The sequence below is a fragment of the Paroedura picta genome, chromosome 3, assembly GCF_049243985.1.
Source record: "Paroedura picta isolate Pp20150507F chromosome 3, Ppicta_v3.0, whole genome shotgun sequence".
NCBI lineage: Eukaryota > Metazoa > Chordata > Lepidosauria > Squamata > Gekkonidae > Paroedura > Paroedura picta.
Genome location: NC_135371.1, coordinates 7941198 through 7962279, shown reverse-complemented (window position 1 = coordinate 7962279; position 21082 = coordinate 7941198). Strand labels below are relative to the sequence as shown.

General features: G+C 48.1%; 1 protein-coding gene across 5 annotated transcripts; it reads right to left on the bottom strand.

Annotated features, from left to right (window-relative positions):
- Positions 1–2238: 2238 nt before the first annotated feature.
- LOC143834270 (uncharacterized) lies at positions 2239–20605 on the bottom strand. Of its 5 annotated transcripts, XM_077330943.1 has the most exons (10): positions 20406–20605; positions 19055–19176; positions 17381–17470; positions 16806–16907; positions 15588–15754; positions 14800–14926; positions 14051–14101; positions 13627–13788; positions 11653–12616; positions 2241–3949 (listed from the first exon to the last, which is right to left on the bottom strand). In XM_077330943.1, exons 1-10 carry the CDS (start codon positions 20411–20413, stop codon positions 2776–2778), a joined length of 2967 nt encoding a protein of 988 aa, XP_077187058.1. In that variant the 5' UTR covers positions 20414–20605; the 3' UTR covers positions 2241–2775. The 5 variants fall into 5 exon arrangements, with proteins under 5 accessions (XP_077187054.1, XP_077187056.1, XP_077187055.1 ...); XM_077330939.1 differs by lacking the exons at positions 11653–12616; positions 13627–13788; positions 14051–14101; ... (4 more) ...; positions 19055–19176; positions 20406–20605 and adding exons at positions 5399–5557; positions 5747–5875; positions 7124–7250; positions 7332–7488; positions 9384–9769 and having other exon boundaries at positions 2239–4187; XM_077330941.1 differs by lacking the exons at positions 11653–12616; positions 13627–13788; positions 14051–14101; ... (4 more) ...; positions 19055–19176; positions 20406–20605 and adding exons at positions 5399–5557; positions 5747–5875; positions 7124–7250; positions 7332–8470; positions 9519–9769 and having other exon boundaries at positions 2239–4187.
- Positions 20606–21082: the final 477 nt, after the last annotated feature.

Sequence of the window (21082 nt, the reverse complement as noted above, 5' to 3'; positions counted from 1 at the left end):
GGTGGGGAACGGGATGTCCGCGGCCCCCTCCCCGGATCGAGCAAACAGCCTTTGCTCCCCAGCCAGCTATGCGGATCTTTGAGTTCTATCAGATTTGGGGGGGACACTGCTGCTCCGGAGGAGGGGCTTCCCTCTCTCTTGATGCTCCCCCTATAAGCAAGGCTGTGTGCGTGTATTGCACTGCTGTCGATGCCAACCTTCAGGTGGTACCTGGTCTGGAGATCTCCCAGCATTACAGGTGCCATCCCAAATCCTTCCCTCTCCTGGCTCCACCCCCTAAAGTCTCCAGTATTTCTCAACCAGAGCTGGCAACCTGAGCCTAGAATGCTGGAGCCAGCAGGCAGGTTAGGGTGTTTGTGTGTGTGTGTGTGTAAATCAGCCAGTGTGGTGTAAGAGTGTGAGCAGCATCTGTCTAGAACAGAGGTAGTCAGCCTGTGGTCCTCCAGATGTTCATGGACCACAATTCCCATGAGCCCCTGCCAGCGTTTGCTGGCAGGGGCTCATGGGAATTGTAGTCCATGAACATCTGGAGGATCGCAGGTTGACTATCACTGGTCTAGAAGACACAGGTCTCTCTGCCCCACTGGCTTACTGGGTGACCACTGGCCAGTCATCTACCTTCCCCCTGCCCTACCCGGTCAGTGGAGGAGAAAGGCAGCATAAACCAAGAGGGTGGAATATAGTCTTTTGCAAAACAAAGTGGGGCGTTTAACAACTGTCCAGAGGGATCACAGCAAGTGTAGTTTAGCAGTTACAGTGCTTTATTCAGATTCAGTGGATCCAGGTTCATATGCCCAGTCTGCCACAAAAGGTTGCTGGGTGGACTTGGGCCGGTCACATTCTGGGGCAGATCTACCCCGCAGGGTTCTTATAAGGCTAGAACAGAGGACAGGAGAAGGATGCACACCACTTTGGCCCCCCCTGCAGGATAAAGGCGGGATAAAGGTAAAGGTCTCCCCTGTGCAAGCACCGGGTCATGTCTGACCCTTGGGGTGACGCCCTCTAGCGTTTTCATGGCAGACTCAATACGGGGTGGTTTGCCAGTGCCTTCCCCAGTCATTAACGTTTACCCCCCAGCAAGCTGGGTACTCATTTTACTGACCTCGGAAGGATGGAAGCCTGAGTCAACCTTGAGCCGGCTGCTGGGATTGAACTCCCAGCCTCATGGGCAGACAGCTTCAGACAGCATTTCTGCCGCTTACCACTCTTTGCCACAAGAGGTGGAATATCACAACATAAATGCAGTCTTGGCTACAGTTTGCCAGAAAAGGACGGCTGTACTTGCTGTTTCTTCGGCTGGTGTTGCTGCAGCTCTCCCGGACCAACATGGCTACCCACTGGAATCGGCCTTTTAAGGTTTTGTGAACTTACAGGTGGGTGAGCTGAATTAACATACCTGTATTAAAAGCCTGCAGGAGGCAGAATTGCTCCTTCAGTATCCAAAACAGCTTTAGCTATTAACATTTCAGTTCAGTGGCATGTTTAATTTATTTCTATTTATTTTTAAAATTTCTATGCTGCCCTTCCCTGAGGGATCAGGGTGGCTAAGAACATTATATGTAAACAGAAGTTAAAACATTAAAACTAATTTACATTAAAACTAGGAGCCCCCCGCGATAGGAAGAAAGTGGGAACAAAGCGCTAAAATTCTCATGCACGTGGAAGCTGCTACCCAGAATTAAACTGGGTTGCAAAGGTGCTCCTGGACTCAAGTTTTGTTTATTGCTTTGGACCAACATGGCTACCCACCAGAATCTATCTTTAGGGACTGTGAGCTTACAGGTGGGTGAGCTGAATGAATATGCACATCTTAAAAGCTTGAAACACCTAACAAAAATATCTAAAATGTGTGGTGAAGTTATTTTGTCACATGGCCATGGTCCATTTTTGCCATCATGTTGAAAATGGGGCCGCAGGTTTAAAAAAATCCCTTCAAATCCACATCTTGTCAGCCTGGCCCCCCAAAGTCCAACTGGCCTTGACCTTTGTCTGCCTTGACCCCTGCCTGGTGGAATGAGCTCCCAGAGGACATCAGGGCCCCGACGGAACGGACACAGTTCCGCAGGGCCTGTAAGTCAGAGCTCTTCCGCCAGGCTTATGGTTGTGGCCAGTCTCTTGCTTTTCCTTCAAACCAGAAGGACGATAAATGCATATCCAATCCCAGGTCTTCCGACTGGCCTAGCCAATTAGATCTGGCTACAGGATTATTGAATTTATTTATTAATAATGAACAGTTGATTTTAATTGTATTTTATGCCAATGGATATAAACTACCTCGAGACACCCACTTCAACAGTGGCAGTCTGTAAATGTAAATAATAAACAAACTTTCATAATATTTTAAATGTTATTTATGATTGTGTATAAACGGATGTTGTCCTTCCTGAGGCTCATGGGAAGGGCGGGTTAGAAAAATATGATGATGTCGCCATTTCCTGCCGTTCTTTGACACGGCTGTTGACACAATTCCAGAGTTAAAGCGAATCCACAAAGGAAATTAACCACTAAAGTATAAAACAAGCACTGTGTGTCCACGAGAAAGAGAAGGCCTGGCCACGGAAAGTGGCAGTAAACGTTCAGTCTGCTTCCATTTTGATTCCTGTAAGTTCTGTCCTGTTTCAGGTTTCTCCCGCAGTCCACTACTTTCTTCCCCTGATGTACTATCAGGTTTAGAAGCCTTTCCTACAATCAGAACATCGGCGTGGCTTTTCTGATGTATAAAAAGTCAAACAGAACAGCAGGTGTGACGGTTTGGGAACTAGATTCAGATTTGTTTCAGGGAGAAATTGGGTAAAGAGGAATTAAAGGAATGTGTTTCAACAATGGTAGCAGGCATGGTCCCTCTCCTGTGTGAATCCTTTGGTGGGAAGCCAGTTTTTTGCTGTTCCTGAAGATCTTTCCACACTCCAGGCATTTGTTTGTTTTCTCCCTTTTATGGATTTTTTGGTGCGAAGTCAGCCTGGCGCTCCGACTGAAGCTCTTTCCACACTCCAAGCATTTGAAGGGTTTCTCCCCGGTGTGAATCCTCTTGTGAAAAGTCAGAGCTGCGCTCCAGCAGAAGGTCTTTCCGCATTCCAAGCACTTATATGGTTTCTCACCAGTATGAATCCTTTGATGCGAGCTTAGATTGTCATTCCTGCTGAAGCTCTTTCCGCATTCGAGGCATTTGTAGGGTTTCTCCCCAGTGTGAATCCTCTGGTGAGAAGTCAGTTCTGCACCCCAGCTGAAGCTCTTTCCGCATTCAAGGCACTTGTAGGGTTTCTCCCCAGTGTGGATCCTCTGGTGGAAAGTCAGTTCTGCGGTCCTTCTGAAGTTCTTTCCACATTCCAGGCATTTATATGGCTTCTCCCCAGTGTGGATCATTTGATGTGAAGTGAGGTTGGCACTCCTTCGGAAGGTTTTCCCGCACTCCAAGCATTTATAGGGTTTCTCCCCTGTGTGAATTCTTTGATGTGAACTCAAATTGTCCCTCCATCGGAAACTCTTTCCACACTGGAGGCATTTGTAGGGTTCCTCTCCCGTGTGAATCCTTTGGTGGGAAGCCAGGTTTGAACTCTGACTGAAGTTTTTGCCACAATGGAAACATGTATATGGTTTCTCCCCGGTGTGGACCATTTGATGAGCAGTAAGCTTTGAGCTATGATGGAAGCTTTTCCCACATTGCAAGCATTTATAGGGTTTCTCCCCGCTGTGGATCATTTGGTGTGAATTCAGGTTCCCGCTCTCACTGAAGCTCTTCCCGCACTGCAAGCATATGTATGGCTTCTCTCCTGTGTGAATGCGTTTGTGAGAAGCCAGCCTCCTGCTCTGACTGAAGCTCTTCCCACACTCCAGGCATTTGTATGGCTTCTCCCCGGTGTGACTCCTTTGATGCGCAGTCAGGTGGTCTCTCCGGCTGAAGCCCTTTCCACATTCCAGACATTTATACCGTTTCTCCCATGTCTGAGTTCTCTCCTCTTTCTGAATGCCAGATTTGCTGGCAACCCTTTTCTCACTCAGAGCGCAACCATTTCCTCGATCCCTTTCCTCTCTTTTGCCTTCAAACAGAATTTGCTGGAAGTCGCCTTCCAACAAGGGAAACATTTCCTTCCTCCGCTTCTGGTTTGCTTCTTGAGTCCCAGCTTCTTTTTTCACCTCCAAATCTTCGTCTCCTTCCATATCCGTTAGGCCCGACTCTCTCTCATCTGCTAAAACAGGGCGAGAAACCAAATGAGAGATGCAAGAAACAAAACACCGCAAAATAGAAGCAAACATCAGTGAATGATGATGGGGTATAAAAGCCAACTCTTCTTTTTCTGCTGCGACAGCAAGAGAATGAATGCCTGGATTAGGGTTTCACTTTAATAGGCAGAAGCATTTCCCTTGAACGAAAAACATCAAGCTGGGAGCTGCCCTTCCCATGCCCCCAAAACCATCTTCCCTGCTTACATGAAGATCACAACTTGGTGAACAGAAAGGCAAATCTGCAATTCTACTACTGCCAAAACGTTAATGATTAAATAAGGCCAATACTCCACTAATAGTCTCTCTGCTCTTAAGGAGAAGAAGCTTTGTTATTTGGAGTGAAGCACGTGAGAAAGATTTGCATAGGATTTCATTAATCAGGATTTAATGTCCTGCCAGGATAAGCACCTCGCATCAGAAGGGGGAAGGGGGAGAAGCATAAACCTACGGTGCCTTTTCTGAATTGTTAATAAAAGATTATTATCTCAGCCTTTGTCCCAGGAATTTGGGGGGGGGCACAAATTATTATTATTGCATTTACAGAATGCCTTTCTCTGCAAGCAGGCTTGGGGTGGTTTACAACATAATTAAAACATTGATAATCATTCTCCCCTTCGCTATTTTATCCTCAGAATAATTGTAAGAGGCAGGCGTAGCAGAGGAGGATGCTGGAATTTCAGGCTTGAGCCAGGATTTGAACCTGGGTCCCCCCAATCTCAAGAGCCTCTTGTGGCGCAGAGTGGTAAGGCAGCCGTCTGAAAGCTTTGCCCATGAGGCTGGGAGTTCAATCCCAGCAGCCGGCTCAAGGTTGACTCAGCCTTCCATCCTTCCGAGGTCGGTAAAATGAGTACCCAGCTTGCTGGGGGGTAAACGGTCATGACTGGGGAAGGCACTGGCAAACCACCCCGTATTGAGTCTGCCATGAAAACGCTAGAGAGCGTCACCCCAAGGGTCAGACATGACTCGGTGCTTGCACAGGGGATACCTTTACCTTTACCTTTACCCTCCAATCTCAACCTGGCACCTAAACACTACACCGTACAGGGAAGCCCAACTGTTTAATGGGGCCTCATTACGTTTCCCCAAAGCATGGACTGTGGATCTTTCAACTTAACAATCATTCCAAGTTATGCCTCGTCTCTTTCTGGGGTGTATCACCATAAAGAAAACTCACTCTTGGTTGGCTCTGTCTGAAAGGAAGCGTTTTCTCCCCAGAAACGCTCCAAGTCATTTTCTGATGCTTGGGAAAAACTCTCCTCCCTCATCTCTCTCGTGGTTGTGTCTTCTCGGGGAGAAAGAAAGCAGGGCTCCTTTTCCAAGCAACCAGGAACACCTGAGGAAGCAGAAAACACTTCAGTCTTGAACTAAATAAGCCCGTCATCCTGGCCAGCACTGAAAGGAACATGGATTCATGTCAGGCTTTGCTTTCAGACATGAGGGGATGAGCTGAAGCCACAGAGGGAGCAACCAGGAAACCCCAGAGGCATCCTGGGTGGGCTGAGAGGAGAGCCACGATTCTTACACATTGAAGGGTCCAACCACACATCTAAGGAAGTCCCTGTTGAGCTCTCCTTGTCTTCAGAATCCTGGACAAACACAGCATCCAGTTCCTCCAGCCAGGAGATGAGGTCAGGTTTGCAGGTCCAAAGTCCTTTGGGGAGGAAAAGGAACAAAAACTGACTAAGCCCGTCTTTGAGACTGTCCAATTTTACAATCTTCCACTTGCCAGGGTGTGGTAATATGACTGCAGACCCTTGTTTATGTTGGACTATGCAAAATCTGTTGTGTGCATGATTCAAGACTGTAAGAAGAATATCCTAGAGCGGGTACGGAGGAGATATGTAATTAGAATATTAAGATTCGGAATTTCCTGTTATTTGCAAATAATCTCCTGTGTGTCCTGATTGGTTCAGCTGGAGACGTTCTGCTTTTCCCCTCCAGAATTAGTCAGTTAGACAGTTAGGAGTACCTCTCTCCTCTCTTATTTATTGATTAATTTGATGTTTTATTTGTTTATTTATTTTTATCCATTTATTTATAATTTGATGTATATACCGCTGCTCCCAACACTGGCTCGCGGCAGTTCACAACACGAATAAAACAATCACAATAAAACATCAGCATCAAAACACCATTACAATAATAAAATCCTAAAACCCCAAAACTCCAATCTACAACATCCAGGTGACAGGATAATCCTACAAGCTACAAAAAACCTCCCCCAACCGCTAACCAGTTGCATCCATGGGCTGGAACAGCTGGAGATGGAAAGTAATCAAGGGTGGAAACAACAATGGTTCTAGGTCGGTCTAGTACCTAACCTAGAACCCGGGGGGGGGCTGATGTCCCCTGTACTCATTGTACCCGACCTCCACCAAACGCCTGGCGGAAGAGCTCCATCTTGCAGGCCTGGCAGAAACCAGAGAGCTCCTCCCAGTGAACTCTGGGTGTACAACGTTGTATATACAATACAACAATTCCACGCAAATATCAATTAGAATTAAAATTAATTTGATTCATACCAGCAAATTAAAATATCAGCGACAACAGTTCCCAATCCCAAAAGCCAGTCTATGATCTGGGGCTTCTTGCATAGATAGATAAAAACTTGTTTCTCTTCTTCATGAAACTATTTTATCTTTTAAGCAGCTCATCCTGCAGCCCTTTGCATATTTAAACTCTGCCAACAGTCTATGCCAGGGGTAGTCAAACTGCGGCCCTCCAGATGTCCATGGACTACAATTCCCAGAAGCCCCTGCCAGCAAATGCTGGCAGGGGCTTCTGGGAATTGTAGTCCATGGACATCTGGAGGGCCGCAGTTTGACTACCCCTGGTCTATGCAATGGGGAATGAGGGACTTACTCAAGACCTTCCAGACCCCAGCCTCTTATTTGCTTACCTTGCGAGGCCAGGTTGCCGTAGATCTCCAGCATGACTTCCCTGTAAAGAGCTCTCTGGCCAGGATCCAGCAGGGCCCACTCCTCCTCCGTGAAGTACACGGCCACCTCCTCGAAGGACACGGGGCCCTGGAAGAACGGGAAATGTTATACTCTCATGTTCAGTGCAGCCCTTCATATGTGGAAAAAGTCGTGGTGTTTTCCACCTACCTTGCTCTGCCGACTGGGGCCAGGGGAAGAAAGGCTCCTGCAGCAAAGAAAGGGGGACCCAATCCGTGCCTCGCGCATCTTCCTGCCTTATGCAGAACGGCGGTCTCCACTCTTTTGCAAAGAGCTGGTGATCTTGATCTTTTTGGTGGTCTTTGGGCTACAAGGGAGCGAAACAAATGCGATGGGGAGACTCTTTCCTCCCCTTCACAATTCCCACTGCTACTCCGCAATCTGAACATTTCCCCACCCTAAACTATTAGATATGGCAGGGCAGCTCTTTACACGTTCAAATGTGGCCGCTGATATCATCAGACGTATCAACTTAGGGGGGGAAATAATCTCTATTGCATTTTTTAAAAGTTCTGTCTAGTTCAGGGATTCCCCACCAGGGGTCTGCAGAAACTCCAAAGGGGGTCCGTGGTCTTTCTCCGCCTGCCTAAATGCACTTGGCCACCAGCAAGGGAACTGGCCACCTCTGCCTGGAAGGCTTGGTGGGTAGGCCGTGGGTGTAAAAATCAAAGTGGGGGGAAGTTGGTTGTGATGAGGTATATGGGTCTGGGCTGTCTTCTCAGCTTCTGCCTTTCTTTCCAGCCTGTATAAAGCACAGCCACTGTCGTAGTAGTAAAGGTGGGGCTGGAGGAAGCAATAGAAGGGCAAAGGTGGTTATGTCACTTCCTGGAGGGGGGGCGTGGCCAGCTGACATCATTTCTGGAGGGCCTCAAAACCTGAAAATGTATATCAGGTGCTCCTTCATGGTCAAAAGGTTGAAAAGGGCTGATCTAGTCCATTGAAAGGAACTCACAATTACCTATTATGTAAATCTGACTGACAATCAGTTTCCCTACAAAATTTGAGTCCAATAGCATCTTTAAGTCCATGAATAAATCTTTGTTGGGCTTAACGGTGCTGTTGGGCACGAATTTTGTTGCACTACTCCAGTCCAACATGGCTACCCACTTGAATCTAAGTAAGTTTCCCTGTGAGAGAAACAGAGGCCATTTTTATTAGATACAGAATGAGCAGACAACTGGCTTTAATCATATCAACATCTCCGTGTATAGCAAGGCCCTCCCAATAGCCCAGTTCTGACTGACAGGCCTTGGTGTTCCTTGGGCAGGGGAAGATCCTTCCAAGAATCCCTACAAAACAACCATCAGGATTAAAACTGAGATACCTGCCTGAGATTTAGTAAAGGAACCAATAAATAAAGCAGCGATGTGGGTAAATTGGAGAACCATACCGTCCAATATCCTTGAAGGATGGAAAAGATAAAGACCCCAAAATAATATTAAGGAATATGATTCAGGTTGATGTGGGGCTGCTGATTGCTGGAAAGACGAGAAGCAGTAAAAGGGGTGGAATACCAAGGAAAGCTGGACCATGTAACTGGTTAAGCAGAAGTGGCAAATGGCTAAATTATACACTGAGAGAATGCTTTCCTCAAAGCGATGCTAGGCAAGGTAACCGTGTTTTTGACCATGTATTGCTGGAGACCAGGAATCCATTTACGGATCCATCTTTGTATACCTGGATACATGTAACAACATGTCTTGATCATTTTTTCCTAGATTTTTGTAAAAGCTGTGATGCCTGATTTTGTGTGTGTGTGTGGGGGAAATAGTTGGTATTTGCCAATAAAGATGAAGAAATTAAATAAACACAGGAGACAGTGAATCAGACGAGCCAAGGACTCATTACTGGACTTTGCAGACAAGATTTTTTTCCCCACTCAGTCCCCTTTTCCTGATTTTCAGCAGCTGCAGCAGCCACCAAACGTCCCTCTCCTTACCTGTACAGATTCCAACTCTATTCCCGGCTCCACCCCCAAAGTCTCCAGGTATTCCCCAACCCAGAGCTGGCAACCCTCCCCTGGAATTACGGCTCATCTCCGGGCCCCAGAGGGAGAAAACGGCTGCTTTGTAGGGAGATCTCCATACAGCCTTTCACTGAGGTCCCCCCCCGATCCCGCCCACTCCCGGCTCCACCCCCAAAGTCTCCAGGTATTTCCGACCCCAGAGGTGGCATCCCAAGTGGAAGGCAGGCTCGGCCAACCTGGCTTGCGGCCGGGATTCCGGTCCGTGGGGCGCGCCGGCCTCCCCCCGAGCGCAGTGGCGGCAGGAAGGGGCCGGGGGAGACCCCTGGGCGGATCCTGCCCCCTCCCCGCCGCCGCCCCTTGCCCCAACTCACCGGGGCGCGGCGGAGGGGCTTTGCGCCTCGGCTGCACCAGGCCCGGGCGCCGCTTTTGCGCGCCGGGCCGCCGCTCCGGAGGAGGCGCTTCCCTCCTTCCCTCCCTCCCGCCGGGCGCCTGGCGGCGGCTGCTGCGCGCAGAGGGGCGGGGAGCGCCCGGGCGGCCTTCTCGGCCAGCGGACGGGGCCGAAAGGGGCCGCCTAAGCCGGGGAAGGGCTTGCCGGAGCGCGGCCCTCACTCCTAGGGGAGCCACCGGCTCATTCGCGCGCTGCAAACGCGCCTTGTGGATCGCGCGCTCTTGGGCGGCGGGAGGAGGATTCGGACCGCCCGCCCTGCTTTGGCTGCCGCAGGGCCCGAAGGAAGGGGATCGTGCGAAGCTGTGCATGGCTGCCCTTCTGCCCTCCCGCGCATTAGATAAGGCGCTTTGAGGGCACTTTAGAGAAGATCTGTTCCGCACAGGCAAACCCACCAGCCACGAAAGCGCAGTGAACGTGCATTATCCAAGGTGTGCGAGTGAGCCCTTTTAATGCAGTTTAGAAGGGGTTTCCCTGTTTCCGCACAAGGAAAATCCAGCTGCTGGAAACGCCTCGAAAGTGGCTCATCCAACCTGTGCAGAATTCACAGTGGTTCTCCACCTTCCTAATGCCGCGACCCTTTAATACAGTTCCTAATGTTGAGGTAAGAGCCTCTTGTGGCGCAGAGTGGTAAGGCAGCCGCCTGAAAGCTTTGCTCATGAGGTTGGGAGTTCGATCCCAGCAGCCGGCTCAAGGTTGACTCAGCCTTCCATCCTTCCGAGGTCGGTAAAATGAGTACCCAGCTTGCTGGGGGGTAAACGGTCATGACTGGGGAAGGCACTGGCAAACCACCCCGTATTGAGTCTGCCATGAAAACGCTAGAGGGCGTCACCCCAAGGGTCAGACATGACTCGGTGCTTGCACAGGGGATACCTTTACCTTTACCTTTTAATGTTGAGGTGACCCCCCCCCAACCCTAAAATCATGCAAGGGTTCTTTCACAGACATTAAACCGAAACTGACCAATGGCGTGAAGATCCATGGCTCGTGATTGGTTATAAATTGTATATAAATTGGCGGGCGCCTTCAGGAGGCGTGTTAACAGTGGCAGCAGACCTCCCCCCCACCCCGCCAAGCTGCCTGCCCTGCTGCAATCCCTGTGAAAGGGTCATTCGACCCCCAAAGGGGTCCTGACCCCCAGGTTGAGGACCACAGGTCTGAAGCAGCAGAACAAACTTGTTGGAGTCCAGTGTCCCCCTTTAAGGCCAAGCATGTTTTATTCAGGGTAGATATTAAGCCTTTTGAAATGGTGCAACTCAAGAAGGCATTTTTGAGAGCAAAAGACAGGTCCTCTGCTGTCCAAATTTGAACAGGTGCCATATGCTAGTTATCCGATATATAAACAAAAATAATCGACTTATTTTATTGTAAACATGAAAATGTATACAGAAAAAAATCAATACAATGGAAAAAAATCCTCACTTCTTGCTGTATGCTACAGTTCCATGACTCTAATAATATAATAATAATAATAAAATCTAATAATCTGATAAATAAAGGTACCATTTTTGAATAAAACACCTTGGCTGGCTTTCTCCCCCCACTCTTTCTGAATCGTTCTTTTATTCATTACAAGAATAATGAATTATTTTCTGTCTGTCTTCAGTACGATGTAAAGCTTCCAGATTCCGTCACCCGTCGAATAATTTTCTAGCAACCGTCAATAAATTCAAGCTCAGTTCTCTGCCGTCCTTTGACATTGCGGTGAACATTCTCCCGATGAAAGCCAATCCCCTCAAGGAAATGAACTGCTAATCTATTATAGCTAGGATGCGTGGCTAGGATTGCACAAAAGGCCGTGCTCACAAAAAGCAGGATGAAACTCTCTCTGCTGTGAAGCCAAAACAGGAAACATTCAAATACTTTCCTGCTCCCAGTTTCCCCCTAAGTTAGTTACGTTCTTCTTACAGCCAGAGCATCTGTATGGCTTTTGTGATGTAGCAAGGTCAAATGTCATGGGACAGGTTACTGCTCAGCAGCTGGAATAAGGTTAATGGCTTCAAGGAGAAATGGGGTGAATGGGAATTAAGAGAATTTCTTTCAACAAGTCTAATCGGTACGGCTCCTCTCCCGTGTGAGTCCTTTGGTGGGAGGTGAGACTGTCCCTCCGGCAGAAGCTCTTCCCGCACTCCAAGCATTTGTACGGCTTCTCCCCCGTGTGAATCCTGAGATGAGACGTTAGCCGGTCACTCCGACTAAAGCTCTTCCCGCATTCCGGACACTTAAACGGCTTCTCCACGATGTGAATCCACTGGTGGGAAGTCAGTTCCGCGTTCCGGCTGAAGCTCTTCCCGCACTCCACACAATGGTACGGCTTCTCCCCGGTGTGGATCCTCTGGTGGTAAGTCAGTTCTGCGTTTCGGCTAAAGCTCTTTCCGCATTCTAAGCACTTATAAGGTTTCTCCCCGGTGTGAATCCTCTGGTGGGAAGTCAGGTGACCGCTCTGGCTGAAGCTCTTCCCGCATTCGGAGCATTTGTAGGGTTTCTCCCCCGTGTGGAGCCTCCGGTGGCAAGTGAAGTCCGCCCTCCAGCTGAAACGCTTCCCGCATTCCAAGCACTTGTAGGGTTTCTCCCCTGTGTGGATCCTCTGATGATAGGTCAGGTTTGCGCTCCTCCGGAAGTTTTTCCCACATTCCAAGCAGGTATAGGGTTTCTCTGTGGTATGGATCCTTTGGTGTGAAGTCAGGTGGTCACTCCGATTGAAGCTCTTTCCACAATCCGGACATTTGTACGGCTTCTCCCACGTTTCCGTTCTGACTTGTCTGTTGAGGCTAGATTTGCATCCAGTCCTTTTGGCAAACAGAGAATTTGGTTTCCCTTCTTCCGGCTCCACTGTTTGGTCTCCAGACAGAATTTCATGGAGGTCACGTGCCGAAAAGGCAAAGGACTCATTCCTCTGATTCTCACTTGCTTCCCTGTCCCTCCTCAGCTGCCAGTTTGTGACTTTTTGATTAGCAGCTCCTTTCTCCACTGGCAGATCCTGGTCTCCATCCATGTCGACCAGACTGGATTCCCACTCTGGCCCTACAGAAACAGAGAGATACATCCAATGAGAGGCACAGAATGTACACCGTACAGCAGAAGAGCCTTAGATATTATTAATACGGACAGGCCTAGAGAAACCTCTGCAACCCCTAATTTTTAGCCGGAGGGGATGGGGATGGAGAAGCTGCTGCCTGTAACCAGTTTTCAGGTCTCAGAAGAAAACCAGCCAGTTGGCAATACAGACATGCTCATTTTCTGAAGCAAAAAAGGAAAAGAATTATGGTCTATGTCAGGGATGCCTAATGTGGTGCCCACTAACGGTGTCCTCACATTTTTAGAAAGTGCTTTCTGTGGAAGAAAGTTATATGATTATAGAAGATGATAGGAAGGAAGGAAGGAAGGAAGGAGGGAGGGAGGGAGGGAGGGAGGAAGGAAGGAGGGAAGGAGGGAAGGAGGGAAGGAGGGAAGGAAGGAAAGAAGGAGGGAAGGAGGGAAGGAAGGAAGGAAGGAGGGAAGGAAGGAAGGAAGGAAGGAAGGAAGGAAGGAAGGAAGGAAGGAAGGAAGGAAGGAAGGAAGGAAGGAAGGAAGGAAGGAAGGAAGGAGGGAAGGAGGGAAGGAAGGAAGGAAGGAGGGAAGGAGGGAAGGAAGGAGGGAAGGAAGGAAGGAAGGAAGGAATGAGGGAAGGAAGGAAGGAGGGAAGGAGGGAAGGAAGGAAGGAGGGAAGGAGGGAAGGAAGGAGGGAAGGAAGGAAGGAGGGAAGGAAGGAGGGAAGGAAGGAAGGAAGGAGGGAAGGAGGGAAGGAAGGAAGGAGGGAAGGAGGGAAGGAAGGAAGGAAGGAGGGAAGGAAGGAAGGAAGGAGGGAAGGAAGGAAGGAAGGAAGGAGAGCATTATATGGTTTTATTATGGTTTTTAATTGTGATTTGGTTATATGTGGAAATATGTTGCAAACTGCCTCAAACCTGCTTGCAGGGAACGATGGTCAAGAAGACCAATAAATAACACCAGCTATCCCAAGTGATGCCTTGTGAGAAAAACTGGTTGTCACTCACTCTCGGCCAGCTCTGTCAAGACACAAATATCCTCTTGAGAATCAACCAAGAAACAGTCCAGCACGTCTCCTGAGGCAGGGCCTTCCTGTGGAAAACTCTTCCCGCTCATCTCTCTCCTGATTGTGCCGCCCTTGGATTCCTCTTGCCAGCAAGGAAGAATTTCTAAGGAAGGAGAAAACACTTAAACATGATGGCGCCTGCAATCTCACGCCAACAATGAAGGGAGTATGGATTCATGCCAGTCAGAGATGAGGAAATGATACAAAGCCACAGAGGGCTGCTGAGAAACTCCCAAAGCAGGATGAATGATATATTCTGGGAAGAATTATGGTAGAACCGCAGTCCTGAGACCATGAAGGGTCCTTCTCTCCACGTGTCAATGAAGCTGTTGAGCAAGTTACTTCCTCATAGGTAAGTATCTCACCTGCTTCTTCCAGCCAGGAGATGAGGCCAGGCTTGCAGGTCCAAGATCCTTCTGGGAAGAAAAGCAAGACAAACAAATTAGAACTGTGAGAACCGCTCTAAGAGGGAAGAAAAGCAAGACAAACAGATTAGAAGAACTGCGAGAACAGCTTTAAGAGAACTGTGGAAACTCAACCTGGTTCTCCAGAGGAGAGGCCACTGCTCTTAACCACTACACCATTCTGGCTCTCTGCAGTGTGGTGTAGTACGGGGGTAGTCAACCTGTGGTCCTCCAGATGTTCATGGACTACAATTCCCAGGAGCCCCTGCCAGCAAACTGGCAGGGGCTCCTGGGAATTGTAGTCCATGAACATCTGGAGGACCACAGGTTGATTACCCCTGGTGTATGGTTAAGAGTGGCAGATTCTAATCTGGAGAACCAGGTTTGATTCCCCGCTCCTTCACTTAAAGCCAGCTGGATGACCTTGGGTCACTCACAGTTCTCTCCGTACCCTCTCAGTCCCACTTATCTCACAGGGATTGCTTTGAGACTCCTTTGGGCAGTAAGAAAGCAGGATATAAAACAGCTTTTCTTCTAGATTAGTCACATATTTGAGGCTATCTAGCTTAACCCTCGCTGATTCTCCAGGAAAGATTTTGAAAAGCAGGGGAAGAGCAAGAAATAGCAGGCAGGGAGCTCTACCAGAGAGTTCTTAGGACACTCACAAAACGTCTCGGGACCACTCGCACACTAGCCGACTACTTGCTTACCCAAAGAGGCGATGTTCCCGTAGTTCTCCAGCATGACTTCCCTGTAAAGAGCTCTCTGGCCAGGATCCAGCAGGGCCCACTCCTCATCACTGAAGAACACGGCCACCTCCTCAAAGGACATGGAGCCCTGGAAGAAGAAAGAAGAAGCAGCATCCGCTATTAACAAATAAATCCATTTGGGACATTTATTATACTTGTGCAGGATGCCTCTCCCTCTACACCCCCCCCCTCCCCCGTTCAAGAACGCTCCATTTTATGACCACCAACCAGTTGATGGTCCCTGGCCCCAAAAAGGATGTTTTTCCGTCCTGGCCCCTACTTGGTGGAATGAGCTTCCAGAACTCATCCAAGTTTTGTTGGAACAAGCTCAGTTCCGCAGGGCTTGTAAAACGGAGCTCTTCCGCCAGGCTTTTGGTTGGGGCCAAAGCTAAAACCGCCCTGAGCCGCAAGGGAGGGAAGTATTAAAATGTAATAAAATAAACAAATAAAATCTACCTATTCCTAGGCCCCACCCATCCATCTACTGACTGGAAGAAGCCCCAAATGATTGCCCGACTCTTGCCTGCTCTGAGAAATTAAATGCCACTGCAGATTTTAACCTGTTTGGGTCAACAAAATTTTTAATTAATTTTAATCTTAAATTTGCTCTGTTTTGACTTATTGTATTAAAGTATTATACTGTACACCGCCCTGAGCTGGCTCGCTGAGTAGGGTGGTATAGAAGTCAAAGAAATAAATTAAATAAATAAACGCTTATGTGGGGAAAGAAGGAGGAATTCACAGCCTACCCTGCTTTGACGCTCAGCATCCGTTGCAAGGCTCCTGTGACCAAGTAAGGGGGATTCAAAATGTTCCTCATTCGTCTTCTCAGCCCAAGGCTTAAGCATCATGGCTGTTTCTACTCCTCTGCCGAAAGGCAGCGACCTGGATTCTGTCGAGGATGACTTCCTGCCACCTGTGAGCCACAGAAAAGTAGCAGAAGATTTCTTTCCACCATGATTCATTCAACTGTCCGAGTTCTCTTTCATTTTTCATGCATTCCTTTAGAAATGTGATACTCTGGGTCAGCTCTTCACACAACCACCTGGCAAGGATATCTTCAAAAGATGCTCGTTCACAAGAAATATCACTGCTCACCTGGCCAGATGTACTAGCCTGAAAGAATACGTTTGCCCAAGTTTTCTGCCTGATGTCTTGGAATCAAATTCTCCGCCCAGATCTTCCTTCCTCCACATCACCACTCTGCTAGGGAAACTTGCTCAGTCACTCTGGGACAATCTCATTCTAAAGAGTGGGAATTTGGACTGGGTCTCACCAGGAAACAGGTCATCACCAAATCTGAAGTGGTCATGGGGAGTTCATAGTCCAAGGAAGAGTGCTTGCCCTCGAAAGCTCATGCCTTGAATACATCTTTGTTGCTCTTAAAGGTGCCACTGGACTCTGATTTTATTGGGTCTCCCCTATTCATGGTCTGACATTCTGACCACTAAATCACGTGGACTTCTAGGAGAAGAAGGTGGACAGGCAAAAACTGAAGAATAGATCCGAATATGTGGCAAAAACAATTTCAAAAAATTAACTTCAAATCCCAAGTTTTTCTTTCTTTGTTGCAGAGAATAAGTGCTCAAACAAAATATCAATGCCAGAATGAGGTTCTGGATAAAATCAGAGTCCAGGGGCACCTTTAAGACCAACAAAGATTTATTCAGGGCGTGAGCCTTCGAGTGCAAACCCTCTTCGTCAGAAGTTCTGGGTGTAACACTTGTTTTCAATGTTCACACGTTCATCAGTGGCACTCCTAAAAAAGTGTAATAACAATGATTACTGGGTCTTCCCAACAGAAGATATATCAACACGAAAATCCACACCCATATCAATATGGCCACAGGCTCTCAATTTTCCTGGGGAGCTTTTTGTCAAGTAGCAAGACAGACCCACGGCTCCATCCAGCCTCTGCAGCTCTTCTGCCTTGTCAGCATGGTGCTAGTCCCTGTGATCCCTCTCACCTGAGTGGGCCCCATGGAGCATTCTGCTTCCTTCTGATCCCGCATGATGCAGAACGCGTGGTTCCTCTTCTTCCTCCAGCTTCATAATCACATCAGGGAGCTCTGAGGTGAGAGACAGATGAAAGCGGCTGAAGGGGAACCGATTTCGATGCAACCCCTCAAGCTTCTCCTGACGACTCAGAGCCAACCTGAGTGTTATGGCTCCCAAGTGACAAGGTCCAGCTCTGAGTGCAGTGGGCCACAAAAATCCAGACTGGCATCTTCATATGGGAGTGGATACTGCATTGCCTTGTACATCTTAGTAATCTCACATTCTGCACTGACCTGGGGAGTTCATCGTTCACACTGTGCACTTTCACACAGGTGAGGCTGAGAGAGCTCTGACAGAACTGCTCTGTGAGAACAGCTCTAACAGAACTGTGACTGGTGGAGGGTGAGTGGGAACTCAAACCTGGTTCTCCAGATTAGAGGCCACCGCTCTTAACCGCTACCACCAAGCTGGCTCCAACAGAGAACTTCGCAATAATCATCCAAGCCTTACGATTTGCTGCACCATTCCCTCCTCAGGCCAGTACCTGCAAAAGTCTCACTTTCCCCCAATCCCAAGTTATTTGTGAGCCAGGATACCTCTTCTTCTTCCATCTTTATCACCATGTGAGGACAGTCTGAAGAAAAGAAGGCAAAGATGTTTTGAGAAAGGAGACATTAGTAATCCTTCACTCCAGTTTGGTGTCGTGGTTAGGAGTGCGAACTTCTAATCTGGCATGCCAGGTTCGATTCTGCGCTCCCCCACATGCAGCCAGCTGGGTGACCTTGGGCTCACCACGGCACTGATAGAGCTGTTCTGACCGAGCAGGAATATCAGGGCTCTCTCAGCCTCACCCACCCCACAGGGTGTCTGTTGTAGGGAGAAGAAAGGGAAGGTGACTGTGAGCCGCTTTGAGACTCCTTCGGGTAGAGAAAAGCGGCATAGAAGAACCAACTCTTCTTCTTCTTCTTCTTTTGCAGGTAGAGGAAGATTCTCGCTGGCCTGTCTGAGTATGATTCAGCCTTTGAGCAAGGGGCCTCTGTCTTTCTCTCCAGGTGAAAGGCTTATGTAAACATAAGGTCTCTCTAAGTGAAAGGAAGCTTTCTCAGATAAGCAAATGGCTCAGTACAGATGAGCAAATTTCTCTGGACTGGAAGCTTTCTCAGATAAGCAAATGGCTCAGTACAGATAAGCAGGTCTTCACTACAAAAAAGAAGGCCCCCCTGAATGTCAGAATGAAATGCAAGTAGGCTGACGATACTATATGATATAGCGAGAGATATTGTTAGAAGAGGATTGATAAAGGTATATAATATTAGATAAGGTAAATGCATTCTTCAGTAGAAGATAGATGATGTAAACACATTACTAGGAAAGTAGTAGTAAGAGGTCTGACTTATATTACGATTTATGGTTAACTCAAGAGGGGTAGATTTTCTGTATAAATACAGGCCACTGGGAGTGTTCTTTACAGCAGTGGTCCCCAACCTTTTTATCACCGGGGACCACTCAACGCCAGGGACCACTCACCAGGGACCACTCAACGCCTTTTACTGAGGCCCAGTGGGGGGGGGTAGTTTACTCCTCTATTCTCAACCACTGCCCTAACGCTCTCTGATCGCTATGGTAATGTTTAAACATCCCTTCAAAATAAGATACAGACACGCCACAACAATGAACACAAGGAACATTTTATTTTCATGGAAATTTTAACTCATGACAATGACAAATCAATGGGAACCCTGAGCTTGTTTCTCTGCAACGAGATAGTCCCATCTGGGAGTGATGGGAGACAATGACACCCGAAGTGTGTTGTGAAGGGCCGGGGGGGGGGAGAAGGCGTCCTTCGGGGCCCACTTCTGATTAGTCAAAGGACCACTGGTGGTCCGCGGCCCACAGGTTGGGGATCGCTACTTTACAGCATTTTCTCTCTGCTCTTGGTGGAGAGGAGACCCCTCCAGCATAATTTTTCTTGGCCAATAAAATATGCTGTTTTTCTGAGACTTTGTCCTGACTGGGACTGGGGAAGAGAACAGGGCACGACAGAAGGAAACGGATGAAGGGGAAAGATGTCTGGGTGCCCCAGAATCCATGTCAGGAAACATGCCATGGGGGAGGGGTTGCCCCATCACAACCCTGAGCCTAATAAGCAATTACTTTCTCCCCCTTTTTTCTCCACACCCCAATTTCTAAACCAAAATGACAAGACCGGAATCCTTACCCAACATAGCCATGTTGTTGATGGTCTCCAGTCTCCAGTTCACTGCTTTGGATTCAGCATCTTTCAGTGCTCCTTTGTGGACTGTCCCTCCTCCTCGCCCTCCGAAATTCACCAGGGAGGCCCTGAAGGAAAAGAAAACGTGTCCATCCACCTTTGCCACAGAAGATGTACCAGTAGGAAATTTTAATTTTTCAAAAATCTGTGAAGCCTTCTATGCTTTGATGCAGCATCGCAATAGCTTGGGATGCTGATCCTAATTCCACAAGCTTTGCACGGAGGAAAATTAATATTAAGCCACACTCTGATGGCACCTTAGAGATAAATAAAACGTTACTCCAGAATATACTAGAAGAATTTAAAAGGTATTACTAGATTCCTTTATATACATGGCAACCCCTTTGGAACTATTCTTATATAAGCAGGAGACCCAAAAGGACTTGTGTGTGTGTGTGGGGGGGGAAGTATCTGATTTCCTCTTGCATATTCCTTCCCCATTACTTCCTCTTCTCCTTCCCTAGCAGACCCCAGAACCTCTCTCTTGCTTCTTTCTCCCCTTCCCACCCTACCAGTCAACCTACCTTTATCTGTCCCCTCCCTTTTTTCAGCTTTCCGTCCCCCCAGCAGCCTCTCCCTGGGAAAAGTCTGGCCAGGTTGCGTGGTGAATGGTGGCAAAACTAAGTCTCAGAATTCTCATAAATATTGTTGTGGTTGCCTAGCAACCTTCAAAACAGCCCCTGAGAGCTCAGTGGACTTTTTTTTTTAAAGCTACATGCATTATTTCTATCGTTTGGGGGACTTTCTGTCTTTCCGTGTATTTTTTTTCTTTAAATTTTATATTTTTCTGCAAACCAGGGACATCAGCTGCACGGAAAAATCGTTCCTATCTGTCCCCGCTCTGCCATGTGGATCTACTGATCTATCTATGGCACTGTTCAATGTCAGATATATGATAAATGAAAAGTATTAGCATTTTATTATATAACAGGAGGTTACATGACTCGACATTCTTTCACTCCGAAGGCTTGTCAGAGTCTCCACGAGACCTTCTCTCACTCCCTCAGGGATGCCCCTCGTACAACCCCTGCTGGATCAGACCAAGGACATATTTGATCCGGCATCCCATCCTTTAAAACGGCCAGCCAAACCCAGAAGGTTCACAAGGGTCCCTCACCATCTGGCATTCACAGGTGTCCTGCCCCTGAAAATGGAGGCTCAGTTTAGCTTCCACTGCTAAAAAGCCCCGGGGGATCTATTGTCCATCAATGCACCCAGTCCCCCTTTAAAACCAGCGGAGCTTACGGACAGCTCTACCTCCTGCAGCTGTGAGTTCGAGGTGTCGATCATGCCTTACCTGGCCATAAACCCTTCTCACCCATTCATCTTCTCCGCCCCTCCTCCTCATGCATATCCCGAAGCTGTCAAACACGGAAACGGGCTTGCAGCCGGGATTGCACCGGGTGGCTGGAGGCGTCGCATTGGGTGGGGGTGACATTCTGCAAGCCCAGCGCAGACGATCCAGCCTCCGCCTCCCTCGCAGCTCCAGCACTTCGCCTCCCTGCGGAGGAGATCCCTGCAAAGCCTCTTTTTCTCCCTCCGTTTCCCTGCCCCTGCCCCTGCCCCTCCCGAAGACTACCCTCCTCTTCCTCCTCCGCCTTATTCGCTTTCAACGCCAAAATGCCGAAAAGGTATTGCACTCTGCACGGTTCTAACCCAAAATCACAAGCATCTCTCCGGTTTCCGACCCTCTACACCGGATTCACGCAGGGGCATGCACAGAGATAGATAGATAGATAGATAGATAGATAGATAGATAGATAGATAGATAGATAGATAGATAGATAGATAGATAGATAGATAGATAGATAGATAGATAGATAGATAGATAGATAGATAGATAGATAGATAGATAGATAGATAGATAGATAGATAGATAGATAGATAGATAGATAGATAGATAGATAATTTATAATGAATGCAACAGACTGGTTAATCTGCATTAAGTGATGTCGACCCTACCTGGGGGGAAAA